Genomic DNA, 24,321 nt, shown 5'->3' with positions numbered 1-24,321 from the left:
CTCTTATTTGCATTGCATGGGCTTGTGGTGGCTTCTCTCATTGCGGAGCACAGGCTGTAGGCGCAAGGGCTTCTGTAGTTGCAGTATGCAGGCTCAGTAGTTGTGGTTCACAGGCTTAGTTGCCTTGAGGCATGTGGAATCTTCCTAAGCCAAGGACTGAACTTGTGTCCCCTACATTGGCAGGCAGATCTTTGAACTAAAGAGCCTCTTGATGAAAGTGAAAGAGGAGAGTGAAAAAGTTGGCTTAAAACTCAACATTCAGAAAACAAAGATCATGGCATCCTGTCGCATCACTTCATGGCAAATAGATGGGGAAACAATGGAAACAGTGACAGACTTTATTTTGGGGGGCTCCAAAATCACTGCAGATGGTGACTGCAGCCATGAAATTAAAAAATGCTTGCTCCTTGGAAGAAAAGCTATGACCAACCTAGACAGCATATTAAAAAGCAGAGACATTACTTTGCCAACAAAGGTCCATCTAGTCAAAGCTATGGCTTTTCCAGTAGTTATGTATAGATGTGAGAGTTGGACCATAAACAAAGCTGAGCACTGAGGAATTGATGCTTTTGAACTGTAGTGTTGGAGAAGACTCTTGAGATCAAACCAGTCAATCCTAAAGGAAATCAATCCTGAATATTCATTGGAAGGACTGATGCTGAAGCTGAAGCTCCAATACTTTGGCCACCTCATGAGAAGAGCTGACTCATTGGAAGAGACCCTGATGCTGGGAAATATTGAAGGCAGGAGGAGGAGGAGATGACAGAGGATGAGATGGTTAGATGGCATTGCCGACTCAATGGACATGAATTTGAGCGAGCTCTGGGAGTTGGTGGTGGACAGAGAAGCCTGGTGTTGTGCAGTCCCTGGGGTCGCAGTCAGTCATGACTGAGCGACCGAACTGAACTGATAGTTGTACTGGCCTTAGTGAATGGAAGTCCATATGGCCGAGCTCGTGCATAACCTCCATCCCTGACACCATGGTCACTTGTTGATGTGGTCCATTGCATTGTGGCAGGAGTGGCTGGGGAGAGAAGCTCACTTGTATTCACAGAATGGGTCACTTTGTCCACTTGATTACTAAACTTCAACTCTGTTGAGTTCAGCCTTCATGAACATTCACATGGGATACAAATATCTTCACATTCCCCACCCTCTCATTCAGGGAGGTCTATCCACACAGTCTTCCCCAGACTTTCTAGTCCCTAAAATTCCAATTATGTTCCTTCCAAATCCCTGACCATCCAACAAAATCACTGGCTGCAGCCTATGAATCAGTGTGCAATCATACATTTGGCCATTTCTCCCTCTAAGCAAAATAAACAGCTAAGTGCACTGGTTGAAGTTCTGCCCACTCGGAGGACTCCCCTTCATGGCTATCCTTCAGGGCTGTCACAGAGAGGCTGTAGCTTTGCAGCTGTCCACTTTTGGTGGCATCGCACATTTTGCAGGATCATCTGGAATCTAGGCCCAAAGAGAAATCTTGGGTCAACTGAATATAAGAAATACTTCTAAAAATATCACTGAGCTAGAAGAGCCCTGAATTTTTGCTGAATTTATTTCCTACCCTCTGACATACAAATGTCTTACCAGTAAGTTTGGAATCATTTCTACTTCTTGTTCACTAGGTCCAATCAGCATAATGTCATCAACATAATGGACCAATGTGACATCTTGTGAAAGGGTAAGTTGATCAAGATACCTACAAACTAAATTATGACTTATGGCTAGATACCCCTGAGGTAGGACAGTGAAGGAATATTGCTGGCCTTGCCAGCTGAAAGCAAACTACTTCTGGTCTTGGACAAGGATGGAGAAAAAGGCATTTGCCACCTCTATAGCTGCATACTAGATACTAAGAATGTGTTTATTCGCTCAAGGAATGAAACCACAGCTGGTAGGGCAGCTGCAACTGGAGTCAACTACCCAATTACTTGTGATAACCCACTGTCATTCTCCAAGCTCCATCTGTCCTCAGCACAGGCCCAATAGCAGAACTGAATGGGAATGTGCATTCAATTGCATCTTTCAAGTCCTTAATGGTGACACTAATCTCTTCCACCCTTCCAGGAATGCAGTATTATTTTTGGTTTACCATTTTATTAGGAAGAGACAGTACTAGTGGCTTTCACTTGACCTTTCCCACCATAATAGCTCTCACTCCATAGGTCAGGAAACAAATGTGAGGATTCTTCCAGCTGCTAAGTGTATCTATTCCAATCATGCATTCCAGAACCGGAGATATAACACAAGATGAGTTCAGGGATCCACTGGAAAATGAACCAGATAAAATTCCATTGATAACTTGACTTCCATAAGTCCCTACACTGACTGATAGACCACAGTGATGTTTTGGGTGTCCTGAAATTTGTGTTGGTTCAGAGCCACTGTCTAGTAAACTGTGAAAGGCCTAAGTATTTCCTTTAGCCTGGTGCATGTTCACCTTGGCAAAGGGCCAAAGGTTCCATTGGAGAAGATTGGGAGAAAGGTTAACATAAGAATTTTGGGTAGTGTACTGGGTCCTTCCTCAAGGGGACTCAGCCTCTTCTTCATTAAATATGTTCTGGGTTTGTGAACTGGATCAAGTCTGAGAATTGACTGAGGGGCCGTGATACTCCGTTTTTAAGATTCAAATTAGACTTTTAGTCACATGACCTAGAACTTTTCTGCTTAAACAAATCAAGTAAGAATTTAGTAGGCTTCCCAACTATTTTACTTCTAAGAACGCCATGATCAGCTAGTCAATGCCATAGGGCTCTGTGAGTCAAACGCTTCTGATTGCTGCTTTTTTTCCCCTCCTGATTGTTACTTTGACTCTGATGTCCATTATGGTAACCACATCCACCTCCAAAAGCTTAGGGAGGTGAGTAGGTCTTAAATGATAAATCTACTCTAACATTTTCATCTCCCTAAGCTTTTGACTCCTTTCTTTGATAGTAAACTATAGTTACTGTTGAATTATTTCTCCTTTCAATTTATCACATTTTTCTTAATGTATTTTTGGGTTTTGTTGTTAGGTGCTTTCATGTTTATAATTATTATTTCTTCCTGATAGATTGAAATTTTATCATTATCATTACATAATTTTTTTTTTTTGTCTCAAGTAACAAACAATTTTTGTCTTAACATCTGTTTTATCTGATACTGCTGCTGCTGCTGCTAAGTCGCTTCAGTCGTGTCCGACTCTGTGCGACCCCATAGATGGCAGCCCACCAGGCTCCACCGTCCCTGGGATTCTCCAGGCAAGAACACTGGAGTGGGTTGCCATTTCCTTCTCCAATGCATGAAAGTGAAAAGTGAAAGTGAAGCCGTTCAGTCGTGTCTGACTCTTAGCGACCCTATGGACTGAAGCCTACCAGGCTCCTCCATCCATGGGATTTTCCAGGCAAGAGTACTGGAGTGGGTTGCCATTGCCTTCTCCATTATCTGATACTAGTATAGCCAATATAGCTCTCTTTTTGTTACTATTTGCCTGGAGTATCCTTTTCCATCCAGTTACTTTTGGCTTTTTTGTCTTTGAATCTAAAGCGAGTCTTTGGGGACTTCCCTGGCAGTCCAGTGGTTAAGATTCTGCACTACCAATGTAGGGAGCATGGGTTTGATCCCTGGTCGGGGAACTAAAATCCCACATGCCAAGTGGCAAAGAGAAAAAAAAAGTGATTTTTTTTTGTGGACAGCATAGCTGAACCATGATTTAAAAAAAAAAAAAAAACACCTCTGAAAACCTCTGCCTTTTAACTGGTGCGTTTAACTCATTTACATTTAGTGTAATTACTGATAAGGACTTATTTCTGCCATTTTGCTATTTGCTTTCTGTATATCATGTCTTTTTTCAATTCTTCCATTACTAACTTCTTCTGTGTTAAATTGATATGTTTTAGTGTATCATCCACGGAGAAGGCAATGGCAACTCACTCCAGTACTCTCGCCAGGAGAATCCCATGGACGGAGGAGCCTGGTAGGCTGCAGTCCATGGGGTCGTTGAGAGTCGGACAAGACTGAGCAATTTCACTTTCACGCATTGGAGAAGGAAATGGCAACCCACTCCAATGTGCTTGCCTGGAGAATCCCAAGGACGGGGGAGCCTGGTGGGCTGCCATCTATGGGGTCGCACAGAGTTGGACACGACTGAAGCGACTTAGCAGCAGCAGCAGCAGCAGTGTATCATCCACAATGTCGTTTTGCAAATGTGAGGCTATGTAGGAAATAAGAGGAGATCCTTAGAAGTGGAATTACTAGGTCAAGGGCAGGGCAGGGCAGGGCATGCTCTGAAACTGCTAAGTTTTACCAGATTGGTCTTAAATGATTCTACCAATTCAACTGGATACTTTCCATACAGGGCTTTGCATTTTATTGAAAGCATCTGTTAGCTTGCTAGGATTCTCTCTTAAACTGTGTCTTCCTGTAGAAGGGGACCTAATTATTCATTTTTATATTCCCATGTTTTCGTGCACAGGAAACCAAAAAAGATGTGAAGAAGGAAAAAGGAATCTTTTATCATGTCACGACAGAAATATTGGAAAATGAGGAACCATGCAGCATCCGGAACTTTAGGAACAGCCATGCAAACCAGGAGCCCTGTGAACTGACTTCAAGTATTTAGTCCCAGAATCTTGGAAGTGGGGGATTCTCCAAGACACTCCAAGAAAAGGAAGCTGGGGCTGGGAGTTAGGAGATTAAGGTTCATAAACTAGTAACTAAACTTTTACTGAGCACCTTTCCTGCGTGGGCGGTTATTCTCCCCACGGAGAAGACCATGTGATGAACAATCAGCCCCTGTCCACATGGAACTTTTCTTTGTAAATACCTGGGAGTAAAGAGTAGCTCATTTACTCCTCATCCCACCTTTTAATTTATTTATTTTTGGCTGTGTTGGGTCTTAGATGCCCCTCACACGATTCAGCAGGGCTACTCTCTAGCAGTGGTACACGTGCTTCTCAGCGCAGTGGCTTCGTTTCAGAGCACTGGCTCTAGTGGGTTTGGGCTTCAGTAGTTGTGGTCCAAGGGGCTTAGTTGCCCCACAGCATGTGGGCTCACCCCAGATCAGGGATCAAACAGTGTCTGCTGCATTGGCAGGAAGATTCTTAACCACTGGACCACCAGGCAAGTTCCCCTCATCCCATCTTAATGGCTATTATTTCCCTTTCCCAGCTGAGGAAACGCTAGGCTCAGAGAGGTAAAATCGCTTGTATAATTAAAGTCACACAGCCAGTAGGTGGCCAGGTTTGGGTTTCAACCCAGAGCAGTGCTCCCGATCGCTGTTATTTCATGCCTCTGAATAATACCACTGTCCAGAGCAGCAGCAACCCCTTTTCTGTGTGCTAGGCTCTGTGGTAAGGACTGTCCCCATTCACTTATTCAACCAGCGCACGCCGAGCAGCTACCATGTGCCATGCGCCGTCATCTTAAAGATTTGGCGAAATCAGCCCAGGGAGTTTCTCCGAGTGAAGGGGACGCAGCACACCTTCCTCGTCAAGCCTCCCCAGCTGGGTGTTCCACCTCCGAAAGGCATCCAGCTGGCGCTCAATTAACCCATGGCACTGTCGCCGCTTCTAGGGGCACCGACGACCACGTCCGCACCCCCGCTGCTCGAGTGCCACAGAGAACGGTGGAGGCGGGCCCATGAGCTCGGGTGGTCGCCGGGACGGCGGTTGGAAGCCCCGCCCCCACGCGTGCGCGCTGCGCGTCCCGTCTGCCCGCTCGGCTCTGGCAGTACGGGCGCGGTTGAAGGCGTCCTCGAGGAGCGCGCGCGCCTGCGCCGTCGTCGGGCTCGCGCACGCGCACCTGCGCCGGCGCCGGCCTCACGCACGCGCACGGCGGCGACGACGGCGGTGGCGGCGGTTCCTGCCGGGGGCTGCGAGGGCGGGCGGCCCCGAAGGAAGCAGCGGAGCTGAGGGGCTCAGCGGCTCGGCGCGCGTGACTCTCAACCCGGCTCGCTCTGCGGCGGGCGTTTTGAGCCGGTGCAGGGGCGCGGACGCGGCGGCGGCGGCGGCGACCGGAGGCCTGCGGCCTAGGCCTCAGCGCGGCGGCGGGCTCGAGTGCGGCGCGGAGCCGGCCTGAGGGCCCTACGCGGCGGCACAATGAGCGTGGAGGCGTACGGGCCCAGCTCGCAGACGCTCACCTTCTTGGACACCGAGGAGGCCGAGCTGCTCGGCGCCGACACCCAGGGCTCCGAGTTCGAGTTTACCGACTTCACCCTCCCCAGCCAGACGCAGACGCCCCCCGGCGGCCCCGGAGGTGGCGGCGCGGGGGCCCCAGTCGGAGCCGGCCCGGGCGCGGCGGCCGGACAGCTCGACGCGCAGGTGAGCGGCACATGGCGGCGCCGGAAGCCGGGGCCGCGCCTCGGCGGCGGGGGACCTGCTCGGGTTTCCCCTCCGGCCGGGCCGGGGCTGATCTGCTCGGCTCCTGCAGTCCCACCTGGTCCAGAGTGACCCGGCCGAGTATCTCCCGCTCAGTACAGGTCCGGAGTAACCTGCCTCCAGTTTCTGCTCTCCAGCCCGACCCGGGTAAACCTACTTCAAGTCCTTCTCCGGTCTCTCTCGAGTGATCTCAGGACCTAGTTTCAGACTGAGTCTTAGCTGATCGGTCCCAAGTCCCCTTCCGGGCCGGTCCGAAGTGACCGGCCCTAGGTCCGTCTCTGGCCTGGGCGAGGGTGACTTGTCCCCGAGATCTCCTTCAGCTGGGTCAGTGCCCCGATTCCCCCTCAGTCTCATCCGACCGCTGCCCCACCCCCTTACCTGTGGTCGGAATCTGGGCACCCCTGCCCTCATTCATGCCCACTGTGCAGTAGGTTTATATTTCATCGGGCCCACGGACGCTGGCGAGAGGAGGGCTGAGGCTCCTCGAGCAGAAACGGAATTTTTGCATTCAATAGAGAACCCCAAGCTCGCAGACTTTTAAGATTATTCAGGAGGCAGTTTGCGTTTTGTTTTTTCTTCTTGCATCGCCTGTTGCTGAAACCGACCTGTTACGTAACTCCGTAGCCCTGCCTTGGAAAAGTTGGTTTTGAGTTTGTTCCTCCAGTGGGTCAGTGGTAGTGGGTTTTATATACGTGGCTCTGCCACGTCAGGAGCTTTTGTTCTTAATGATGTTCTCAAAGGCTGCTTGGTTATTTTTAATTTGGGTTTGTGTTATGAGAGTGCATCCGGCATACACTTCCTGGATCTGGGTCCCTGACTCGGGATGGGAGAGGGCACTGGCTGTGGTCTTGGGCTAGGCTCCCCAGGAATGTAGCCATCATCCTGTGGGTCTCAAAATTCCATTCTTGTGCCTGGCACCTCCCTCAGATTTATTTTCCTGAATTCTCAGCCACAGAGGAGCTATAGGCTTCACTTTGTCACAGGTGTCCCTTGGCATGAGGACCCACTGCCAGAGTGGGGGAGCCAACCCAGCCTCAGCCAGAGTGAGCTGAAACTGTCTCCTGGGGGAGGGGGCTTGCATTCTAGTTGATTGAGTCACTCCCGTGGGTAGACCACCCACTTGGACTTTCTTTTAGCCCCTAATAGAAGCAGAAAACATTTGACTCATTCTAACCCCAGATTCCTTAAAAATAGAAGCTTAATGGGTGGGGCATCAGGGAGAACAGGTGTGCACATATTGTGTTTTTTCCGTTTTGTTGACTTATCATGGGGGAAGGGAGTGTTCGCTAGGGAGAGGAGTTTCATACGCTGTGGATGCTGTTCCCACAGCTGTCACATGGGGGTAACAATGATATTTCTGTTACTTTTAAACATACCTGAAATCTGGACTCATGTATGAATGGATAGACCAGATAGTGCTGTCTTTAATTTGTGTCTAGTGTGTCCAGAAGAGTGAGGCTAAAGATCTCTTGGCCGAGCAGTGTGCCATGATCCGTGGCAGTTCAGGGTTGTTTTGTGGAACGTAATCGTTTTATTGCAAATACTTTTTAAACTGTAGACTGAAACAGCAAACTTGGGTCAGCTCTGAGTTCTAGTTCTGTCCCTTGGGTTCTGTTTTTGATTAATTGTGGGGGCGTGTCTTTCTCTTTCAGTTGAAGTAATTGATTTCTTTCTTTTTTTAATAAATTTACTTGTTTTTTAATTGAAGGGTAATTGCTTTACAGTAATTGATTTCTTTTACTGCACCTGAACACTGAACTGTACTGAATAAGAGCATTAAAACACTCCCAGAGGAAAAGGGAAACATTACAGTTGAGCTCACTTGTTATGAAATCAAAAGGGTTTGTCCTTTTTTACTTTTAAGTAACTCTGATGACCCACCCACCTGTAGCCTAACTTTGGGTTTGTATTTGGGGAAGGGGAGTGAAAAGTTGACTATCTCCTGTGTTAGTTGGTGGCATTGGCTGCCTATGACATCTGGGAGGTTTTCCCTTATTTGTCCTCAAGACTTGCCTGTATAACCAAATGTATGGTGGGGCTTGTATTCTGAGTGCCTTTTGATTTTATCTTTTTGGATGAGTGGCTGTAAATTGTCAGGTGCGGTGCAACTACTTTTATTTCACAGCCTTATTGAGATAGAATTCACATACCATACACTTCAGCCATTCAGAGTGTGCTCTTCAGTGGCTTTAGTACAGCGTTGTGCAGCCACACCCACAGCCTAAAATCCACAGATTTTAGGACGTTTTCATCACCATGAAAAGAAACCTGGCACCCCTCAGTCCGTCAGTCCTCCCTTCTCTACCCCAGACAGCCACTGGTCTCTGTCTGTATTTACCTGCTTTGGACCTTTCATGTAAATGGACTGTATGTGGTCATACTATGCCTGGGGTCATTTGCTCTTTCACTGAGCATGTTTTCAAGGTTCATCCACATTGTAGCATGTATCTGCTCCATTCCTTTTTATCACTGAATGATGTTCCACAGCGTGGACAGATGACACTTTGTTTATCTACTTGTTTGTTGGTGGACCTTTGGCTTAGCTACTATGGGAAATGCTGCTATGAACATCTGTGTACAAATTTCTGTGTGGGTGTAAGCCCTCAGTGAAATTCTGGGTGGTCTGGTAACAGCTGCCTGTTACCTTTTCAGGGGCTACTAGACTGTTTTCTAACGTGTAGCTTTCTATATCACTGATACCACTTTTAATATCAGTCTTGACTGCCAGTTTTGGTGTACGTGAAGGTTTAGGGAACATGTGTGTCTTGGGGTGGCGGGGAGAATGGCACGCTGCAGTGAACTGAGTTGGTTCAGATAACACGTTTTCTTATTTATGAAATGAACTGATATTTGTCATAGCCCTGTCAGATGTCCTTAAGATAAGGCAGCAGTTTTCTTTTGAGTATTTGACCCTTTTGTGAGCCTGTCTCCCAACATCTCAAAGGACAGGGATAGGTGATTTCAGAAGTCCTTTGCATAACAGCTGGTGTTACAAACCTTCTGGTCTGCTTAGTTGTAATATTTCCCTTTGGTGCTGCTATCGTGTTTCCTCCAAACATTGGAATGATGATGAAAATCTTGAGTTGGGAACACTACCAAACAAAGAAAGGAATGAACCACTGATGCACACAGCAGCTTGGATGCATCTCAAAATAATTACATTGAGTGAAAGACACGCTTAAAAAAAAAAGTATATACTCTATGATTCTTCTCATATGAAACTCTAGAAAGTGCTAGGTAACCAATGGTGATAGAAGGTAGAACAGTGCTTGTAGGGAGGGAGGGGAAGAGAGGAGGGAGGGGATGACAAAGGCAGGGAGAGACTGGGGGTGATGGGTGTGCTTGTCATCTTGATTGATGGATTCATGAGTATTTACATATACATCAATGTGTGTCCATTTTAAAAGCTGTAAAGAGCTGCTACCTTGTCTTCAAACTCTGGCTGCCTTCAGAAGTTCAGGAAGGTTGTTCTGACACATCCTTGACTATCTAGGTAAACAGATCGTCTTCTGATTCCTGGCCCTTAGCTTATGATGAGGAGTGAGTTCCTTACAGTCCCAGGGTTCCTGAAAGTAGTGAGTTTAAAATTTGCGTGGACCTTTTTTGGTTGTGTGAACACTCGGTTAGTACAACTGTGACATAGTACGCCTTGAGAAAGTTGGAGATAAGATGCTGCAAACTTCACAGGAGCTCCGGCAAGTATTCTATAGCACTTGTCTTTTATTGGATTTCCAGGGTTTGAAATCCAAAAGGGAGGACTTACGTGGCTTAGTGCTGAATAGCCGAAATAGCTTCTAACTCTGTTTACCCAGTTAATTTCTTTACCCAGATTTAGCATGATTGGGGGAGAAGTTAACACTAACACAATAGCAAAATTCTCTTATCAACCTAGGTCCCACAACCAAAAAGGAGCCATCTTTCAAACAGCTTTACTGAGGTATGATCATACACCATGGAGTCCTCTTGTTTGTAAGTGTTTGATTCAGTGGGGTTTTTTTTTTTTAGTAGATTTACTGAGCTGTGCAGCCATCAGACAGTCACTCACTGTCTTCTCTTCTCTTTCATGCCACCGTTCTTTCCTGTTCTGTTTTTGCTCCTGCTGATCTTGGTAGTCTCTTCTTTAAAGCTCTGAGGTAGGAAATCAGGTGAGCCCACACTTAGTCACTTCAGCCCACGCATCAGGGCCACGTGCTGCCCTGTGGGGGGGGTTCTGCGCTGGGGTGCGGTGATGAGCCTGCGCACCCTCGTGTGTCTGCTCGCCTTTCCTTCGGTCCCCTCCACACAGGCTCCCAGGCTGACTTCCTTGGCCTGATTCTCGACTGCTGCCCCTCGGTACTTCACTCACCCTGTCTTGCTGTGCTCCAGGAGAGCTGTGGGCGGTGACTCCTGCTGGGAGTCAGAGTGAGTCCTTTGTCAACTGCAGCTGCTGTGTTAGAAATGGCAGGTGCTACCCAGTCTGCAGTTGACCGTGGAGACAGTTAGGGTCCAGAGGAGGGAGTGGTCTGCCCGGCAGAGTGAAAGCCTGTATGAGTGGTGGTCCTTGAGTCGTTCAGGAAGGTGCCCCCACTTGGCGGTGAACACAGGGCTTGGCATGGAGGGGTAGTGGGTGCAGGCAAGGGCCAGTGTCTACACCGAGGGGCCCGGCTCAATCTGGGAGCCTTGTGTTGCTGCTGAGGGGTGCCGTGACCTCACATGAGAGTGGGACCCTTAGATGGCGGGGAGGTCTGGCAGAGTGTGGCTGAAGCTAGAAGGGGGATTCAGGCAGAGAGTGCTTGGGTCAGGTGTGTGGCCTTCCATGTGTGTGACAGAGAACTCTCATGGTACCAGGTGGCCATTCCTCCTCCTAGGGTCCCACGGCTGGCATCAGATCCTTTTGTGCCTTTTTAAACATGTGCTGGTCCAGTAGCAGCTTGCTAGCTGGACAAGCAAACCCGGCTTCTCAGGAGCCCTGTGGACTGGGCTGGGCTGGCCTCTAGACCTACAGTTGGCTTAGGCCGCGTGTGGAGCTTTGGGGAGCCTTTGTCATGACTGAGGATAGCACCTTCCTGTCTACTGCAGCTCCTCTGGTAGCTCACCTGCTGGGGGTGACATGAGCCTGGGGGCGACACTCTCCTCGTCCCCAGGTGGAAGGCATTTGGCTGTGCTCGTCCTCCATCACTCCTTTGAAGTGCATGGCTCTGCAGAGCTGGCACAGTTTCCAGGCAGCACTTTGTCCACCTGTATTGTATAAAAATGTATGTTACAAATTCTCTTGTGTATAAGTAAATAAAGCAAACCCTGCCCTTCTTTCTTCTTGATTTGATGATTGTGAAGATTTTCCTTTCTCTTTATCTTTTCCTTCTCTGACATGTTTTAAAGCAAATCCGACTTATTTCGCTCTTCTGAGGTTGAGCCTTATGAGTTAGTGATACTCGACCATTTAGACCTACAATATTTAGAATGCACTTCTAAATACAGAAAAAGAGCATCTTTGTAGCCTCACTGCTGTTATCAAATGAACAGCACCAACGGTAGTTTTTCGGGATCGTCTAATACCTGGAGCTTCACTTTCTCCACAGTTACATTATTTACCTGGTCCAGATCCCTGTGAGGTCTAGTGTTAATGTGATTGATTGTCATGTCTCCAGCCCTGCTCTCCCGGGCAGCTCCTCTCTCTCCTTTTCATGCCATGGAGCCAGGACCCTGTCCAGGTCATTGTCCTGTGAGGTGTCCTGCCTCCTGGACTGAACTTCTCCACAGTCTGGCTTCTCCCTGCAGGTGTGGGTGGATTCTGTTTCAATCTGTGAGCTCCTCTGAAAAGTGGCTCACCCCAGAGCTGGGTAGTCAGGGGCAGGGTGAGCCTCAGCCACCCCAGACAGGTCGAGGATACTCGTGAGCTTTGGAATGAACTGCAGGGGTGGACTCAGCCCTTGATGAGGACAAGAAAAGGGGGAGGCAGGTGGGGCTCCTTTAACTCAAAGCTTAGGGACTGCTGTGTTGGGTGGGACCATGTGAAGTCCGCTTCATTGTAGGTCAAAAATGGTCAAATCTCAACAATTTCTTGTGGGTAAAACAGATTAAAGAAGGCTAAGAGATTATATCACAATGCGTAATCATTAACTGGATCTTGAATTTAAAAAACTATGACGGATGTTATTAGGGCATTGGGGACATGTGTGTATGTGTGTTAGATAGCAGTATTATATTAGCATTATTCTTTTCTGAGTGTGATGCTTATAGTGTGGTTATGTGGAGAAAGCTCTTGTCCTGGGGCCTGTGACTCTGAAATGGATCAGGAAAGTAAAAGTATGTGTGTGTGTGCGTGCTTGTGCAGAGCAAGAGAGGGAGAGAGCAAGCCTGGTAAAATGTGAGTGGCTGGTAGATCCAGATGGGGGATGAGTGGGTCATTCATTCTCTGTAGTTTTGAAACTTTCTTGAAAGTTGAGGGAGAAGGGATCTTCTGTTAGGCTGTTCCTGAGGGCTCAGAGACCCAGTAGCTCCTCTCTGCTTCAGGCCACCTCAAGAAAGGCAGTTTCCCATTCACTCTTTTTTACTTAGACTGTGGAAGAAAAGAATAAATGATGAGTCATTTTACATCACAACCTTTATATTTTGGATGAGAAGATGTATTCATTGAGCCAGTACTGTGAGAGCATACTGGGGTGTGGGCTCAGTTCTCGGTGCTGGGGTCATAGCAGGAAGCAGAACAGGCAGGGTTGGCCCCACTGGCACCCCTCAGATGGGGTCAGGGGTGACCTCCCTTGGAGGTGCCCTGTGCATGGAGACTGAAGGACCAGGAGCTGTCTGTGCAGAAGCCAAGGGGATAGTGAGTGCAAAGGCCTGGGGCATGGACCCATTCAGGGACTGGGAGGAAGGTCCATTTTATGGTGAGTGGTATGATGCTTACAGGGTTTGGGATAAAAATGCGTGGTCTAGAAGTTATTACCAACACATTTAGTGGTAATTTTTTTTTTTTTTTATAAATTTATTTATTTTAGTTGGGGGCTAATTACTTTACAATATTGTAATAGTTTTTGCCATATATTGACATGAATCAGCCATGGGTTTACATGTGTTCCCCTTCCTGGACCCCCCACCCACCTCCCTCCCCATCCCATCCTTCTGGATCATCCCATTGCCCCGGCCCTGAGCCCTTGTCACATGCATCGAACATGGAATGGTGTTCTGTTTCACATATGATAATATACATGTTTCAATGCTATTCTCCCAGAACGTCCCACCCTCACCTTCTCCCTCAGAGTCCATAAAATTGTTCCATGCATCTGTGTCTCTTATTCTGTCTCGCATATAGGGTTATCGTTACCATCTTTCAAATTCCATATATATGCATTAGTATACTGTATTGTTGTTTTTCTTTCTGGCTTACTTCACTCTGTATAATGGGCTCCAGTTTCATCCATCTCAGTAGAACCGATTCAAATGTATTTTTTTTTGCTTTTCCTCCATGAGAATGAAGTGACTTTTCTTCCTGCTGCTCTGATGTGCACAGAATTCTGCAGTGGGTCGTAAGAAACTCTCTTGGCAGAAAATCCCTGCAAGGCCTTGATCATAGTGTCCAGAGCAGGGGTGGAGAGGAAACTGTTTCTTTGGCTTTCTAGACCCAGTGACCTGGTGCCTGAGGACGTGCTCAGAGAGCCCAGGGGAAGGCTTGGGGAGGCCTTTCCCCACGTGAGCCCAGCAGGACCTAGGTGTCCTGGCTGTAGTTGAGGGGTTGATAACTTCAGTCAGTCCTTGCTAGACAAGGACCTTCCCCTCCCTTCTTCTGTTATGTTGCCTGGCTTGGGTTGTGTGCCTTCTCTGTGCCAGGCACTCTTTAGTGCTTTAATTCAGTTAATTATAGTTTCCAAGGTCAAATGTATTTTTGAAGTTAATGTTTATCTTAAAACTTTCCAGAAAGTAGAAAGAGAAATTAACAACCCAGCTATGGAAGTCTGTGTTGTGGTCAGGTCACAGCAGGGCAGGAGTCGGGCCGGGCAGGGGTTGGACATGCACATGTACGTGTGCAAAAGTACTTGTAAGAAGGGGCACACCCACACTCCCAGCCATGCAGCTGAGAGCCTGTTGGGGAATCTGGACTCTTCTCTCTGGTCTCCTTGCCTTAGGGGGTGAAGGAGAGTCCACTTGACCTTGTGTTTGTTGTCTGTATTGCATTGTCTCCCAAGAAAAATCTTAGAGCAGACTTAGCTTTCCTGCTCCTTATGAAGCCTGAAGGGTTCTTAACAGTGAGGCAGAGAAAGGATCGCCGCTTGGTTGGTCAGGCTCTTTCAGGAGCCTCACACATTCCCGATGCTGGCTCTCTCCTCCCTCTGTGAGGGGAGAAGTGTGGGATCTGAGGCCTGGATGAAGCAGGATGGGTAGAATGAGGGCCCCTGGTGGCACGCAGGTTTCTGTATTACTCTACATACTCATTTTGGTATTTCAGGAAAGTAAAGATTGACATCACTGATGTTTCTTTGAACAAAAAAGTTTATGCAGCCTGATGACACATTTTAAGAGCTCCTCCTCTAGGAGTTGGTGATATTTTCATTTTTCTTTTCTTTAACCATTTTTTAAATTGAAGTATAGTTAATTTAAAATACTGTGTTAGTTTCAGGTGTACAGCAAAATGATTGAGTTATACACATATATATGCATATTCTTCTTCAGATTCTTTTCTATTATAGGTTATTACAAGATACTGAGTATAGTTGCTTATATTGTAGGTCTCTATTGTTTATCTGTTTTATATACAGCCATGTGTATGTGTCAGTCTCAGAATCCTGGTTAACACCTTCCCACTCAACCCCTTTGGAAACCATGTTTGTTTTACGTGTCTGTGAGTCTTTCTGTTTTGTAAGTAAGTTCATTTGTTTCATTATTTCTTTTTAATATTCCAACATAAAAGTGATATTATATGATATTTGTTTTTCTCTGTCTGACTTCACTTAATAAGATGATCTCTCATCCATTCATGTTGCTGCAAGAGGTGTTGTTTCATTCTTTGTAGTGGCCGAGTAGTGGTCCATTGTGTGCATGCACTACATCTTTATCTGTCCGTCTGTCACTGGACATAGAGGTTGCTCCTGTGTCTTGGCTGCTGTGAACACTGGGGTGCGTATACCTTTTCAAATTGGAGTTTTCTCCGGATATGTGCCCAGGAGTGGGGTTGCTAGATCCTATGATAACTCTATTTTTAGTTTTTTGAGGACCCTCCATGGTGGCTGTACCAGTTTACATTCCTACCAACAGTGTAGGAAGGTTCCTTTTTTGCCACACCTTCTCCAGCATTTATTATTTGTAGCCTTTTTAGTCATGGCCATTCTGACTACTGTGAGGTGATACCTCATTTGGTTTGCATTTCTCTAATAATTAGCGATATTGAGCATCTTGTCTTGTACCTATTAGTCATCTGTATGTCTTTGGTGAAATATCGGCAAACATTTTCTTAAAGTGCTAGGTACTAAATGTCCTAGACCTTGTGGGACAAGAAGCAAATACCTACTGTTAGGTACTTAATTCAACCATTTAAACATGTAAATACCGTTCTGAGCTTGAGATTGTGGCCCACATCCTTCTATCTCCTATAGCATGATATATGTGGCTGTTCCACTGCCATTAAGTGAAATCCAGGTACGGTAATCTGGCCACACACTTTTAGAAAACCAGTGTGTGTGCTGAAGCAGTCATCCCAAGAGACGTATTGGTCTCTGTCAGCAGCCTCATCCCAATGTTGCCACTGTGCGTGTCAGGGGAAGTGTTGCCGGGAGGAGAGGTGACTTTTGGAAGTGGTAACCTGCTATCAAAATTTCAAACAAAGCACCACAAGAAATTCAGCAACCTGATGAAAAATGAGCAAAGCACTTGAATAGGTTTTTCCTCAAAGAAGATATACAAATGGCCAACAAGCATAGGAAAAAATACTTAGCATCATTATGATCCACGAAAGGCAAATCGAAACCACAATGAGTTACTGCCTCACACCCATTAGGATGGCCACTGTCAAGAACTAACAGAAATCACAAGTGTTGTCAGTGATGTGGAAAAATCAGGACCCTTGTGCATGTCTGGTGGGTGGAAATGTAAAATAGTGCAGCTGCTGTGGAAAACAGTAATAACTTCCTCAAAAAGTTAAACATAGAATAACTATATGATCCAGCAACTCCATTTCTGGGTATATACCCCAAAGAATTGAAAACAGGGACTTGAAGAAATACTTGTACTTCATAGTAACATCATTCACAACAGTCAAAAGGTGAAAGCAACCCAAGTGTCCATTTTCAGATGAATGGATAAGCAAAATGTTGTGTCCGTACAATGGAATATTATTCAGCCTTTAAAAGTAAGGAAATTCAGACACAGTTACGACATAGATGAACCTTTAACCCCTTATGCTAAGTGAAATAAGTCAGTCACAAGAGGACAAATCCAGTATGATTCCACTTACGTGAAGCCCTATAGTAGTAGTTAAATTCATAGAAACAAAGTGGAATGGAGGTTGCCAGGGACTGAGGGAGGGAAAACGGACAGAGTTTCAGTTTGAGAAGATGAGAAAGCTCTGACGGTGGATGGTGGTAGTGGTTGAACAACCATGTGGATGTACTTAATGCCACAGAACCACTTAAAATTTTTTAAAAAGGAGATCAGGGATTCACAAAGAGGTGCTTGTGATGATGTTAATAATATTATCTTCATGACATTAAAACCCAAAAGTTGATACTGATTTTTCATTTTTGAAAAAAAAAAAAATTTCCCCAAAACAAAGCATACAGTCTTCTTACATTTAACCTGGACCTTCCGAAGATGAAAGTACATTAAAGTGGTGGCAGAAACTGTGAAATGGGGTTCTGATCTGGGTGAAACCATTACAGAGACAGGGATTCCTGTAATGGGTTCTTGGCTTTCTTGACAACCTGAATGCATCTTTGAAATTTCTGGGGTGCCCCTCTCAGGAGACGTGTTGTTCTTTGGCTCAGATAAGTGACTGGAGCAGTGGACGGGCTGACCTGGGCCGACCCTGCATGGCGTGGACATGGGTTATGGTTTCAGTTTGCCAGCTGTGCGTGGCAGGGGCTCTGCAAGGGAGCCAGGCCAGTGTCTGACCCGTCTCACAACTCAGAGAAACCTGGGGCTCCTGTCACTCCCTGTCCTTCATCCCAGGCTGCTCCTACTGCTTGACCCAGCTTCATGTGGGCTGTGGCCCATGGGGGTGATGATGGGGACCTTTGGCTGCCATCTGAGAGGGCAGTTGCTGGAGGGCAGCTAATAGGAGTGTCTCTTCCCCTCGGATGAGCTGTCTGTGTACCCATGAATGTATGTGTGAGCTCAGCAGAAGTGCCTGTGAAATTCACTGCTTAGTTACTTAAAGTTGCCTGTTCGTATGTTTTTGCTGTTACAACATGTAAAAGGTAGTATATTTAGTACAATTGTATCCTAAAACTAGAAGATTGTCTTAACATTCAGTTTCTAATTCCTACTTAAGGGCTGCCTTCCAGAGAGGGGAACTGACAGTGAAGAAAGTTTGTGGACTAGCAAGAGAACCACATTCCTACATCTGCAGGAGTCACAGCCTTTTCTGGTGCTTAGGCAGAGGAATGGAGAGGGGCAGACCCTTCACCTTGGTGGAGTTCCAGGCCCTCTGGGTCTGACGTTGTGCATCTGTTCTCAGGGGGACCATACCTGGTTTGTGGGATGTCATCTTGCTCCTCGTGGTCCTCCGCATCCTGGTTGTTGTTGTGGCTTTGTGACTAGGTGGGGTTTGGCTAGGGTGTGCACATGGCAGGGTGGATGACCTCTGCCACCTGTGCCCTGTTTCTGGCCAGGTAGGTTTGATAGGAGAGTATGAAAAGTCCCATCAGAAGAAGCTGGACTGTCTCACAGTGGAGAGCAGGCCAGCGCTTCACGAGAAGGTTGCCATGGCTGCTCACGTGGGGGGAAGCCAAGTGCTTGGGCTGAGGCCCAGAAGCTGCCGCCTTTCATGGTGATGCTGCCCTTCCGCCGTAGGTCGGTGGACCTGAGGGTATCCTGCAGAACGGGGCCGTGGATGACAGCGTGGCCAAGACCAGCCAGTTGTTGGCCGAGTTGAACTTTGAAGAAGATGAAGAAGATACCTATTACACAAAGGATCTCCCTGTACATGCCTGCAGGTGAGTGCTTCAGCAGAGGGGAGGACTCGCCTCCCAGAGCATCCACCTTCCACATGCATGTTCTGACTTTACAGAGGCCCATCTAAGACCAGGGACTGTGACACTTGGAAACACTGTCCTTGGGAATAAGGTTGCTCAAGCCCTCGTACGCACATAAATCCTTCATCCTGGGCAGGAGAGTGAGATCAGCACCCTCTGTCATCCCTGATTCTCCCAGCTGGAGGGAGAAAGAGTCCCCTTCTCTGCCTTCCTCAGGCCTTAAGGTTGTTCCCTGGAACCTGCCGCCTCACTCATCCGAAAGAACTCAGCACATCGGGTGAGCATCTGAGTCCAGAGGGTAAAGAGGGCAGCTGAGATTTCTCTTACAACGAGGTTCCTGTAAGCTTCTTTAAAATAGCTGCCTTGGGGACTTCCATGGTGGTCCATACTGCCAGTGCAGGGGGCGTGGGTTCCATTCCTGGTCGGGGAACTAAGATCCCACGTGCTGTGTTGGACAGCAAAAAAAAAAAAAATAATGGAAAGACCTGCGTGTTGACCAAATTTGGAATTCTGATCTAGAGGAGGACCCATCCCTTGTGTTTGGACTTACTCTTGCTTTTTTGTTACATGCACACTAGGAAATTGAGACCAAAAGAGGTGAAATGATCTTGCTCGGGGCACTCTGCCAGTCAGGGCACTGGGCCTCTCGGCTCTGCCCAGCCCTCGGGCACGCTGCCCCTCCACGATCTGCCCCCGTGATGGCACAGAGGGCTGCTCTTTCCCTGCTTATTTGTTGGTTCTGTGTCCCCTCTCATTCACAGTACATTTTTACATATGTGCTAGTGTTCCTGTTCTCAACAGGCCGGTGAAGTGGTCCTGGTGAAGCTGCAGTGGTTAACGTGTGCACACCCCTCGCACTCCTGCCGTCCGCGTGGAGCGGAGGAGGGAGAGCTGTCCTGGCATGAGGTGCCACGGGGAAGGTTCTTGGCCAGAGCACATTCTGGTTTGAGACAAAGTCTTGGCTTCATGCACATACAGAACTCGGTGCAGAGCCAGAGCCAGGGCTTTTGTTTTTGTTGTATTGATTTTCAGAAAAGGGAGTCCGGGGGCTCTCCCAAGGTGTTCCTTGTGGGCCCCTCCACTGCTGGGTTGAACTGAGTGTTCCCAGGAGCATGGCGCCCTCTGCTGGAGCGTGTGAGGCATTGAATGCGGCGTGGTCTCAGCTCACCTTCTGTGTGCCCGGAGCCAGGGATGCTGATTTCCCTGCTCACAAGTCACAGTTCCTGAAACTTGAGACCAAGGGAAATGACTCTGTCACCTTGGGGGTGTTAGGTCTGCGTTGCTGGACTCACCAGGAGAAGGCGATGGCATCCTACTCCAGTACTCTTGCCTGGAAAATCCCATGGACAGAGGAGCCTGGTGGGCTGCAGACCATGGGGTCTCAAAGAGTCAGACACGACTTCACTTTCACTTTCACTTTTTACTTTCATGCATTGGAGAAGGAAATGGCAACCCACTCCAGTGTTCTTGCCTGGAGAATCCCAGGGATGGGGGAGCCTGGTGGGCTGCCGTCTATGGGGTCGCACAGAGTCGGACACGACTGAAGCGACTTAGCAGCAGCAGCAGCAGCTGGGCTCACCTGGCACCTTGCACTGCTCTCGTGCCCCACACCCCCAACCCTGCCTGCAAGGGTCTTTGCTGCCATCTGAGGAGTCTCCATAGCACCCCTAACCCCTTCCCTGTGTTCACAGGGTCAGGAAGCCTCTGCAGTTAACTGATTGGATTTTGTTAGTGGGATCGTTGGGTTTGAGTATGTGTTTAACGAAAAACTTAAAAATGTTGTAAGAGGAAAGAATTTTACATCCTGCCAAATTAAAACCAGAGAGCAATCTTCCAACTTTTAACTGTTGATGTTTTGACTTTTTTAGTTACTGTGGAATACACGATCCTGCTTGCGTGGTTTACTGTAACACCAGCAAGAAGTGGTTCTGTAATGGACGTGGAAATACTTCTGGCAGGTAGATAATCAAACCGCGCATGTGTCTTTAATCAGTGCTGTGCTCAGATTTGTGTGTAAATTATGGAAATGTTGAAGCGAAGCACAATATAAAATCACGCTAACAAACCTGGTTTTTTCCCCTCCTCTGTGACTGGTTTAACTTGAAACAGATGGTGGTGTGTGAATGCCTTAATGTATTTACCCTTGATTTATTCTCTGCGGTTCTTTTTATTATGCAAGTAGGGTTGGTTTAATTCTCATTCCCAGTTTTTATTTATATTTTTCTGCAAGATGAGCTCCTGGCATGCCCCTTCATCTTCATTACTGGGTGCCTGGGGAGGATGTTCCCAAGACAGTCATGGGCATCCATGGGAGCCGCTTCCTGAGAAGGCTCCCTCTGGCCTTAGCTCATTGGAGCAGTCCTGAGGCTAATATGGGCCAGATCCTGAATCATCAGATTAAATTAAGTTCACTTGACCGTCGACTCTGGGCTTCCCTTCCTGCTGTTGATCAGCAGCAGCTGTGACTAGGTCCCTTTTTTTGGGTTTGGGTGAGACCAGTATGATGCGGGCGGAGAAGGCAACGGCACCCCACTCCAGTACTCTTGCCTGGAAAATCCCATGGATGGAGGAGCCTGGTTGGTTGCAGTCCATAGGGTCGCTAAGAGTCCGACACGACTGAGCGACTTCACTTTCACTTTTCCCTTTCATGCACTGGAGAAGGAAATGGCAACCCACTCCAGTGTTCTTGCCTGGAGAATCCCAGGGACAGGGGAGCCTGGTGGGCTGCCGTCTATGGGGTCGCACAGAGTTGGACACGACTGAAGCGACTTAGCAGCAGCAGCAGCATGATGCGGGTACTCAGATTCCAGGGGAGAGTCCGTTTATCTAAGCTCGAATGGTAAGATTCCTCAGCCCCCACCACTGGCACGGGTCTGGTCCTGTTGGCTTCTCTGAGGCTGCCGTGAGGTGAGGACTCAGGCCATTGCCAAAGAGAAGAGTCTTCGTGGGACAGGGCTCCAGGTCACCAGCACGGAAGCAGCATCTTCCTCTGAGATTCCTGTTTTATAGAAATAAAGTGACGAAATTCCGTAGGCAGCTTTATTTGTACAGAGCCCCTACCCTTCCTATGTCTTCGGTAGCCATGGACCCGGGCTCACCTTTTCGTGTAGAACACAGAATGGTCAGATCTCATGTCACCTTGGAGTTAGTAATGCAAATTATGGGCTTCTGAGTGAGGCAAGAAAGGGAGCTGAGGTTTTTTAGAGATGTGAAAGGAGAAGCATCTTTAGGGTACCCAGAAGAGACTGGTATCCCACTTTCCAAATGTTCCGGGTAATTTAAGTGTTACTGTGTTTGCATTAGTTCCTTTCCTACAGGAAAAGCAATTAAATAAAACTTGCCTTAGTTGGCAACCCCATTTTCAGGTCAGTAGAACCAAGATGAGGGAAGTGAGCTGATAACCTCTAAGAGAAAACAGACTTGGTCAGCTAGCACTGTGTGTTCTGTGCAAGGTCAAATTGTGAAGGTGATGGGGCAGCCACCCGCCTTCAGGAAGCTTCCAATGTGATGGAGTGTGGTGGGCCTAGAAAAGACAGGAGGAAATCACTGATTCCAGTAGAATACCCAGTGGTGGCAGCTCCAGGAGGGGAGGAGACGGGTGGGAGCTTTGGAGGTACAGAGAGCTGTGGTGATTAGCTGGGGAATCTGACGGGCTTTGTGGGGCCAGAGAAGATTAGGATGTTGGCCTCTGAGCTGAAGCTTGCACAGGAGGGCTTTCCCAAGGTGATGCGAGGGAGCAGCAGGGGAGGCTGGAGGCCCAGCAGGCGCGCCCAGCATGTGACAAACCCACAGCAAGGCCGGGGATCGCTGGGGAGGCCGGGAGAGCCTGAGGCCCCGAGCGAGGCTGGCGTTGGGGAGGGTGAGTTCAGCGGCTAAACCAGGGACTCAAGCCCTGGTTTAGGTGAGCTGCGTCCCGGAAATGAGAGAGGCATCAGAGTGCTGGCCACGCACAACAAGGAAAGAGCTGAGACAGCGGAGCTTCCAGACAGTTCAGAGCTGGCCCTGCGCTTCTGGAGAGTAGCTTTGACCTCTGCCTACTCCGTATTTTTTTACTGTCTTCAGGTTTCTAGTACATTTGGTTATCAGGTTTCCTGGCTTGCAGCAAATGAGAAGGGGTGTTGCTCCTGGAAGCAGGCGCGGGGGCCAGGAGAAGTGACTTTGAAAGGAGCAGCGGAGAAACTACATGGGTGAATAGGAGCAGTGAAGGGGCGAGCCTTCCTCTCCGAGACAGCAGCCTTGGCACCCACATTAGACTCAGTCAGGCCCAATAAGCTGGATTTAAGAAAGCAGGAATGGGGGAAGAGGGAACTATGTGAAACATGTTAGGAAAGTTTTCCTTAGCAATGGTTCAAGTCAGATCGATTTTTGCGCTCAGTGGGGAGCCAGTTCAGGGGCAGGCTGGTCCCTCTGGATGCCAGATGGATGAGGTGTGACCACTCATGCTAATGGACCGTGAACGGTACCGGAACTTTTAACGGAGCTTGAAAATTGGAAGTGGTGAAAAGCCAAACTTTGGGTGTTAACTATTTATCATTTCCTGGTTTCAGCCACATTGTAAATCACCTTGTGAGGGCAAAATGCAAAGAGGTGACTCTGCACAAGGATGGGCCCCTAGGGGAGACGGTTCTGGAGTGTTATAACTGCGGCTGCCGCAACGTCTTCCTCCTCGGCTTCATCCCTGCCAAGGCCGACTCGGTTGTGGTGCTGCTGTGCAGGTGAGGGCAGGGCCCCAATTCCCTTGTTGGGGGGGGTACCTTTCAGGCGAAGACTCAGTCACTCCACGGCTCCACCTTTTTGGAGCTTTAAAATAGCCTTAAGTGGTTCCTGCCAACTGGCGAGGTGTACGGAGGTTTGGAGGGTCGGGGCTTTTTACAGAGCCAGGAGTGTCATAGGACCCTTTTGGGGCGTCTTCTGGCGAAATCATAAAATTCTGTAAAAGGAAAGTCTGTGCTGAGTTTTCAGAGTTCAGACCTCAAGTGCATGGGGAGATGCAATTTGTTGCTAACAATTTAAAGGTAGTGTGATCATACAGTAAAATGTAGGGAGCACCACTCTGAGGTGAGAGGTAATAAGCCTCTGGGGGGGGGCAGAGGTCATCCTCATCTGGGTTCTCCCCGCCCTCGGGGTTTCTGCAGGCAGCCCTGTGCCAGTCAGAGCAGCCTCAAGGACATCAACTGGGACAGCTCCCAGTGGCAGCCCCTGATCCAGGACCGGTGCTTCCTGTCCTGGCTGGTCAAGATCCCTTCTGAGCAGGAGCAGCTGCGGGCGCGGCAGATCACCGCCCAGCAGATCAACAAGCTGGAGGAGCTCTGGAAGGTGAGGGCCTGCTGGCACTGCACATCCCCCTCCGTACCAAGTGTTGATGGGGGAGAGAGCTAGGACCAGGACTGGGGTCTTCAGAAACAGGAATGAGGGTACCAGGGATGCCTCCTGCCAGCCTCTGGGAAAGGAAAGCTCTGGCCATTAGAGTTTCTCTCTTCTTGTTGAGGGCAAGGGTGGATGGTGGAAGGAAGAGAATGGGAACTGGCTGTCAGCGACTGTGGGTGGACACGTCAGGAGGAGCCGGGCCTGCGTAGACAGACAGGACTGGGGGTATACTGTGTAAAACCTGGTTGGGCTTGAGACATGTGACATGTTGGAGCCAGGGTGACACTAGGCTAGGGGCTAGCAAGATTCCTGCCCTGCCCACAGGCCGTTGCTCCAAGGAAGCCCTCCTCTTGTTCTGGCTGCTCACACACACACATTTTATTTATTTTTGGTGCAGGATATGGGATCTTAGTTCCCTGACCAGGGATTGAACC

General features: G+C 48.2%; 1 protein-coding gene across 2 annotated transcripts in view; it reads left to right on the top strand.

The window, feature by feature from the left end:
* Positions 1-5,805: 5,805 nt before the first annotated feature.
* The window catches only part of UPF1 (UPF1 RNA helicase and ATPase), a 34,418-nt gene continuing 15,902 nt past the window's right edge, over positions 5,806-24,321 (top strand). For both annotated transcript variants that reach the window (XM_081496205.1, XM_081496204.1), the window contains exons 1-5: positions 5,806-6,302; positions 18,339-18,481; positions 20,389-20,478; positions 23,068-23,235; positions 23,656-23,836. In XM_081496205.1, coding sequence (XP_081352331.1) covers positions 6,081-6,302; positions 18,339-18,481; positions 20,389-20,478; positions 23,068-23,235; positions 23,656-23,836 — 804 coding nt within the window. In that variant the 5' untranslated portion in view covers positions 5,806-6,080. The remainder of the gene's footprint in view (positions 6,303-18,338; positions 18,482-20,388; positions 20,479-23,067; positions 23,236-23,655; positions 23,837-24,321) is intronic.

The sequence above is a fragment of the Giraffa tippelskirchi genome, chromosome 6 (genome assembly GCF_054371585.1).
Source record: "Giraffa tippelskirchi isolate mGirTip1 chromosome 6, T2T-mGirTip1v1.2.pri, whole genome shotgun sequence".
In the NCBI taxonomy this organism is placed as follows: domain Eukaryota; kingdom Metazoa; phylum Chordata; class Mammalia; order Artiodactyla; family Giraffidae; genus Giraffa; species Giraffa tippelskirchi.
Note: the sequence above shows the minus strand (reverse complement) of the source record. Positions and strands in the feature narration are given on the sequence as shown.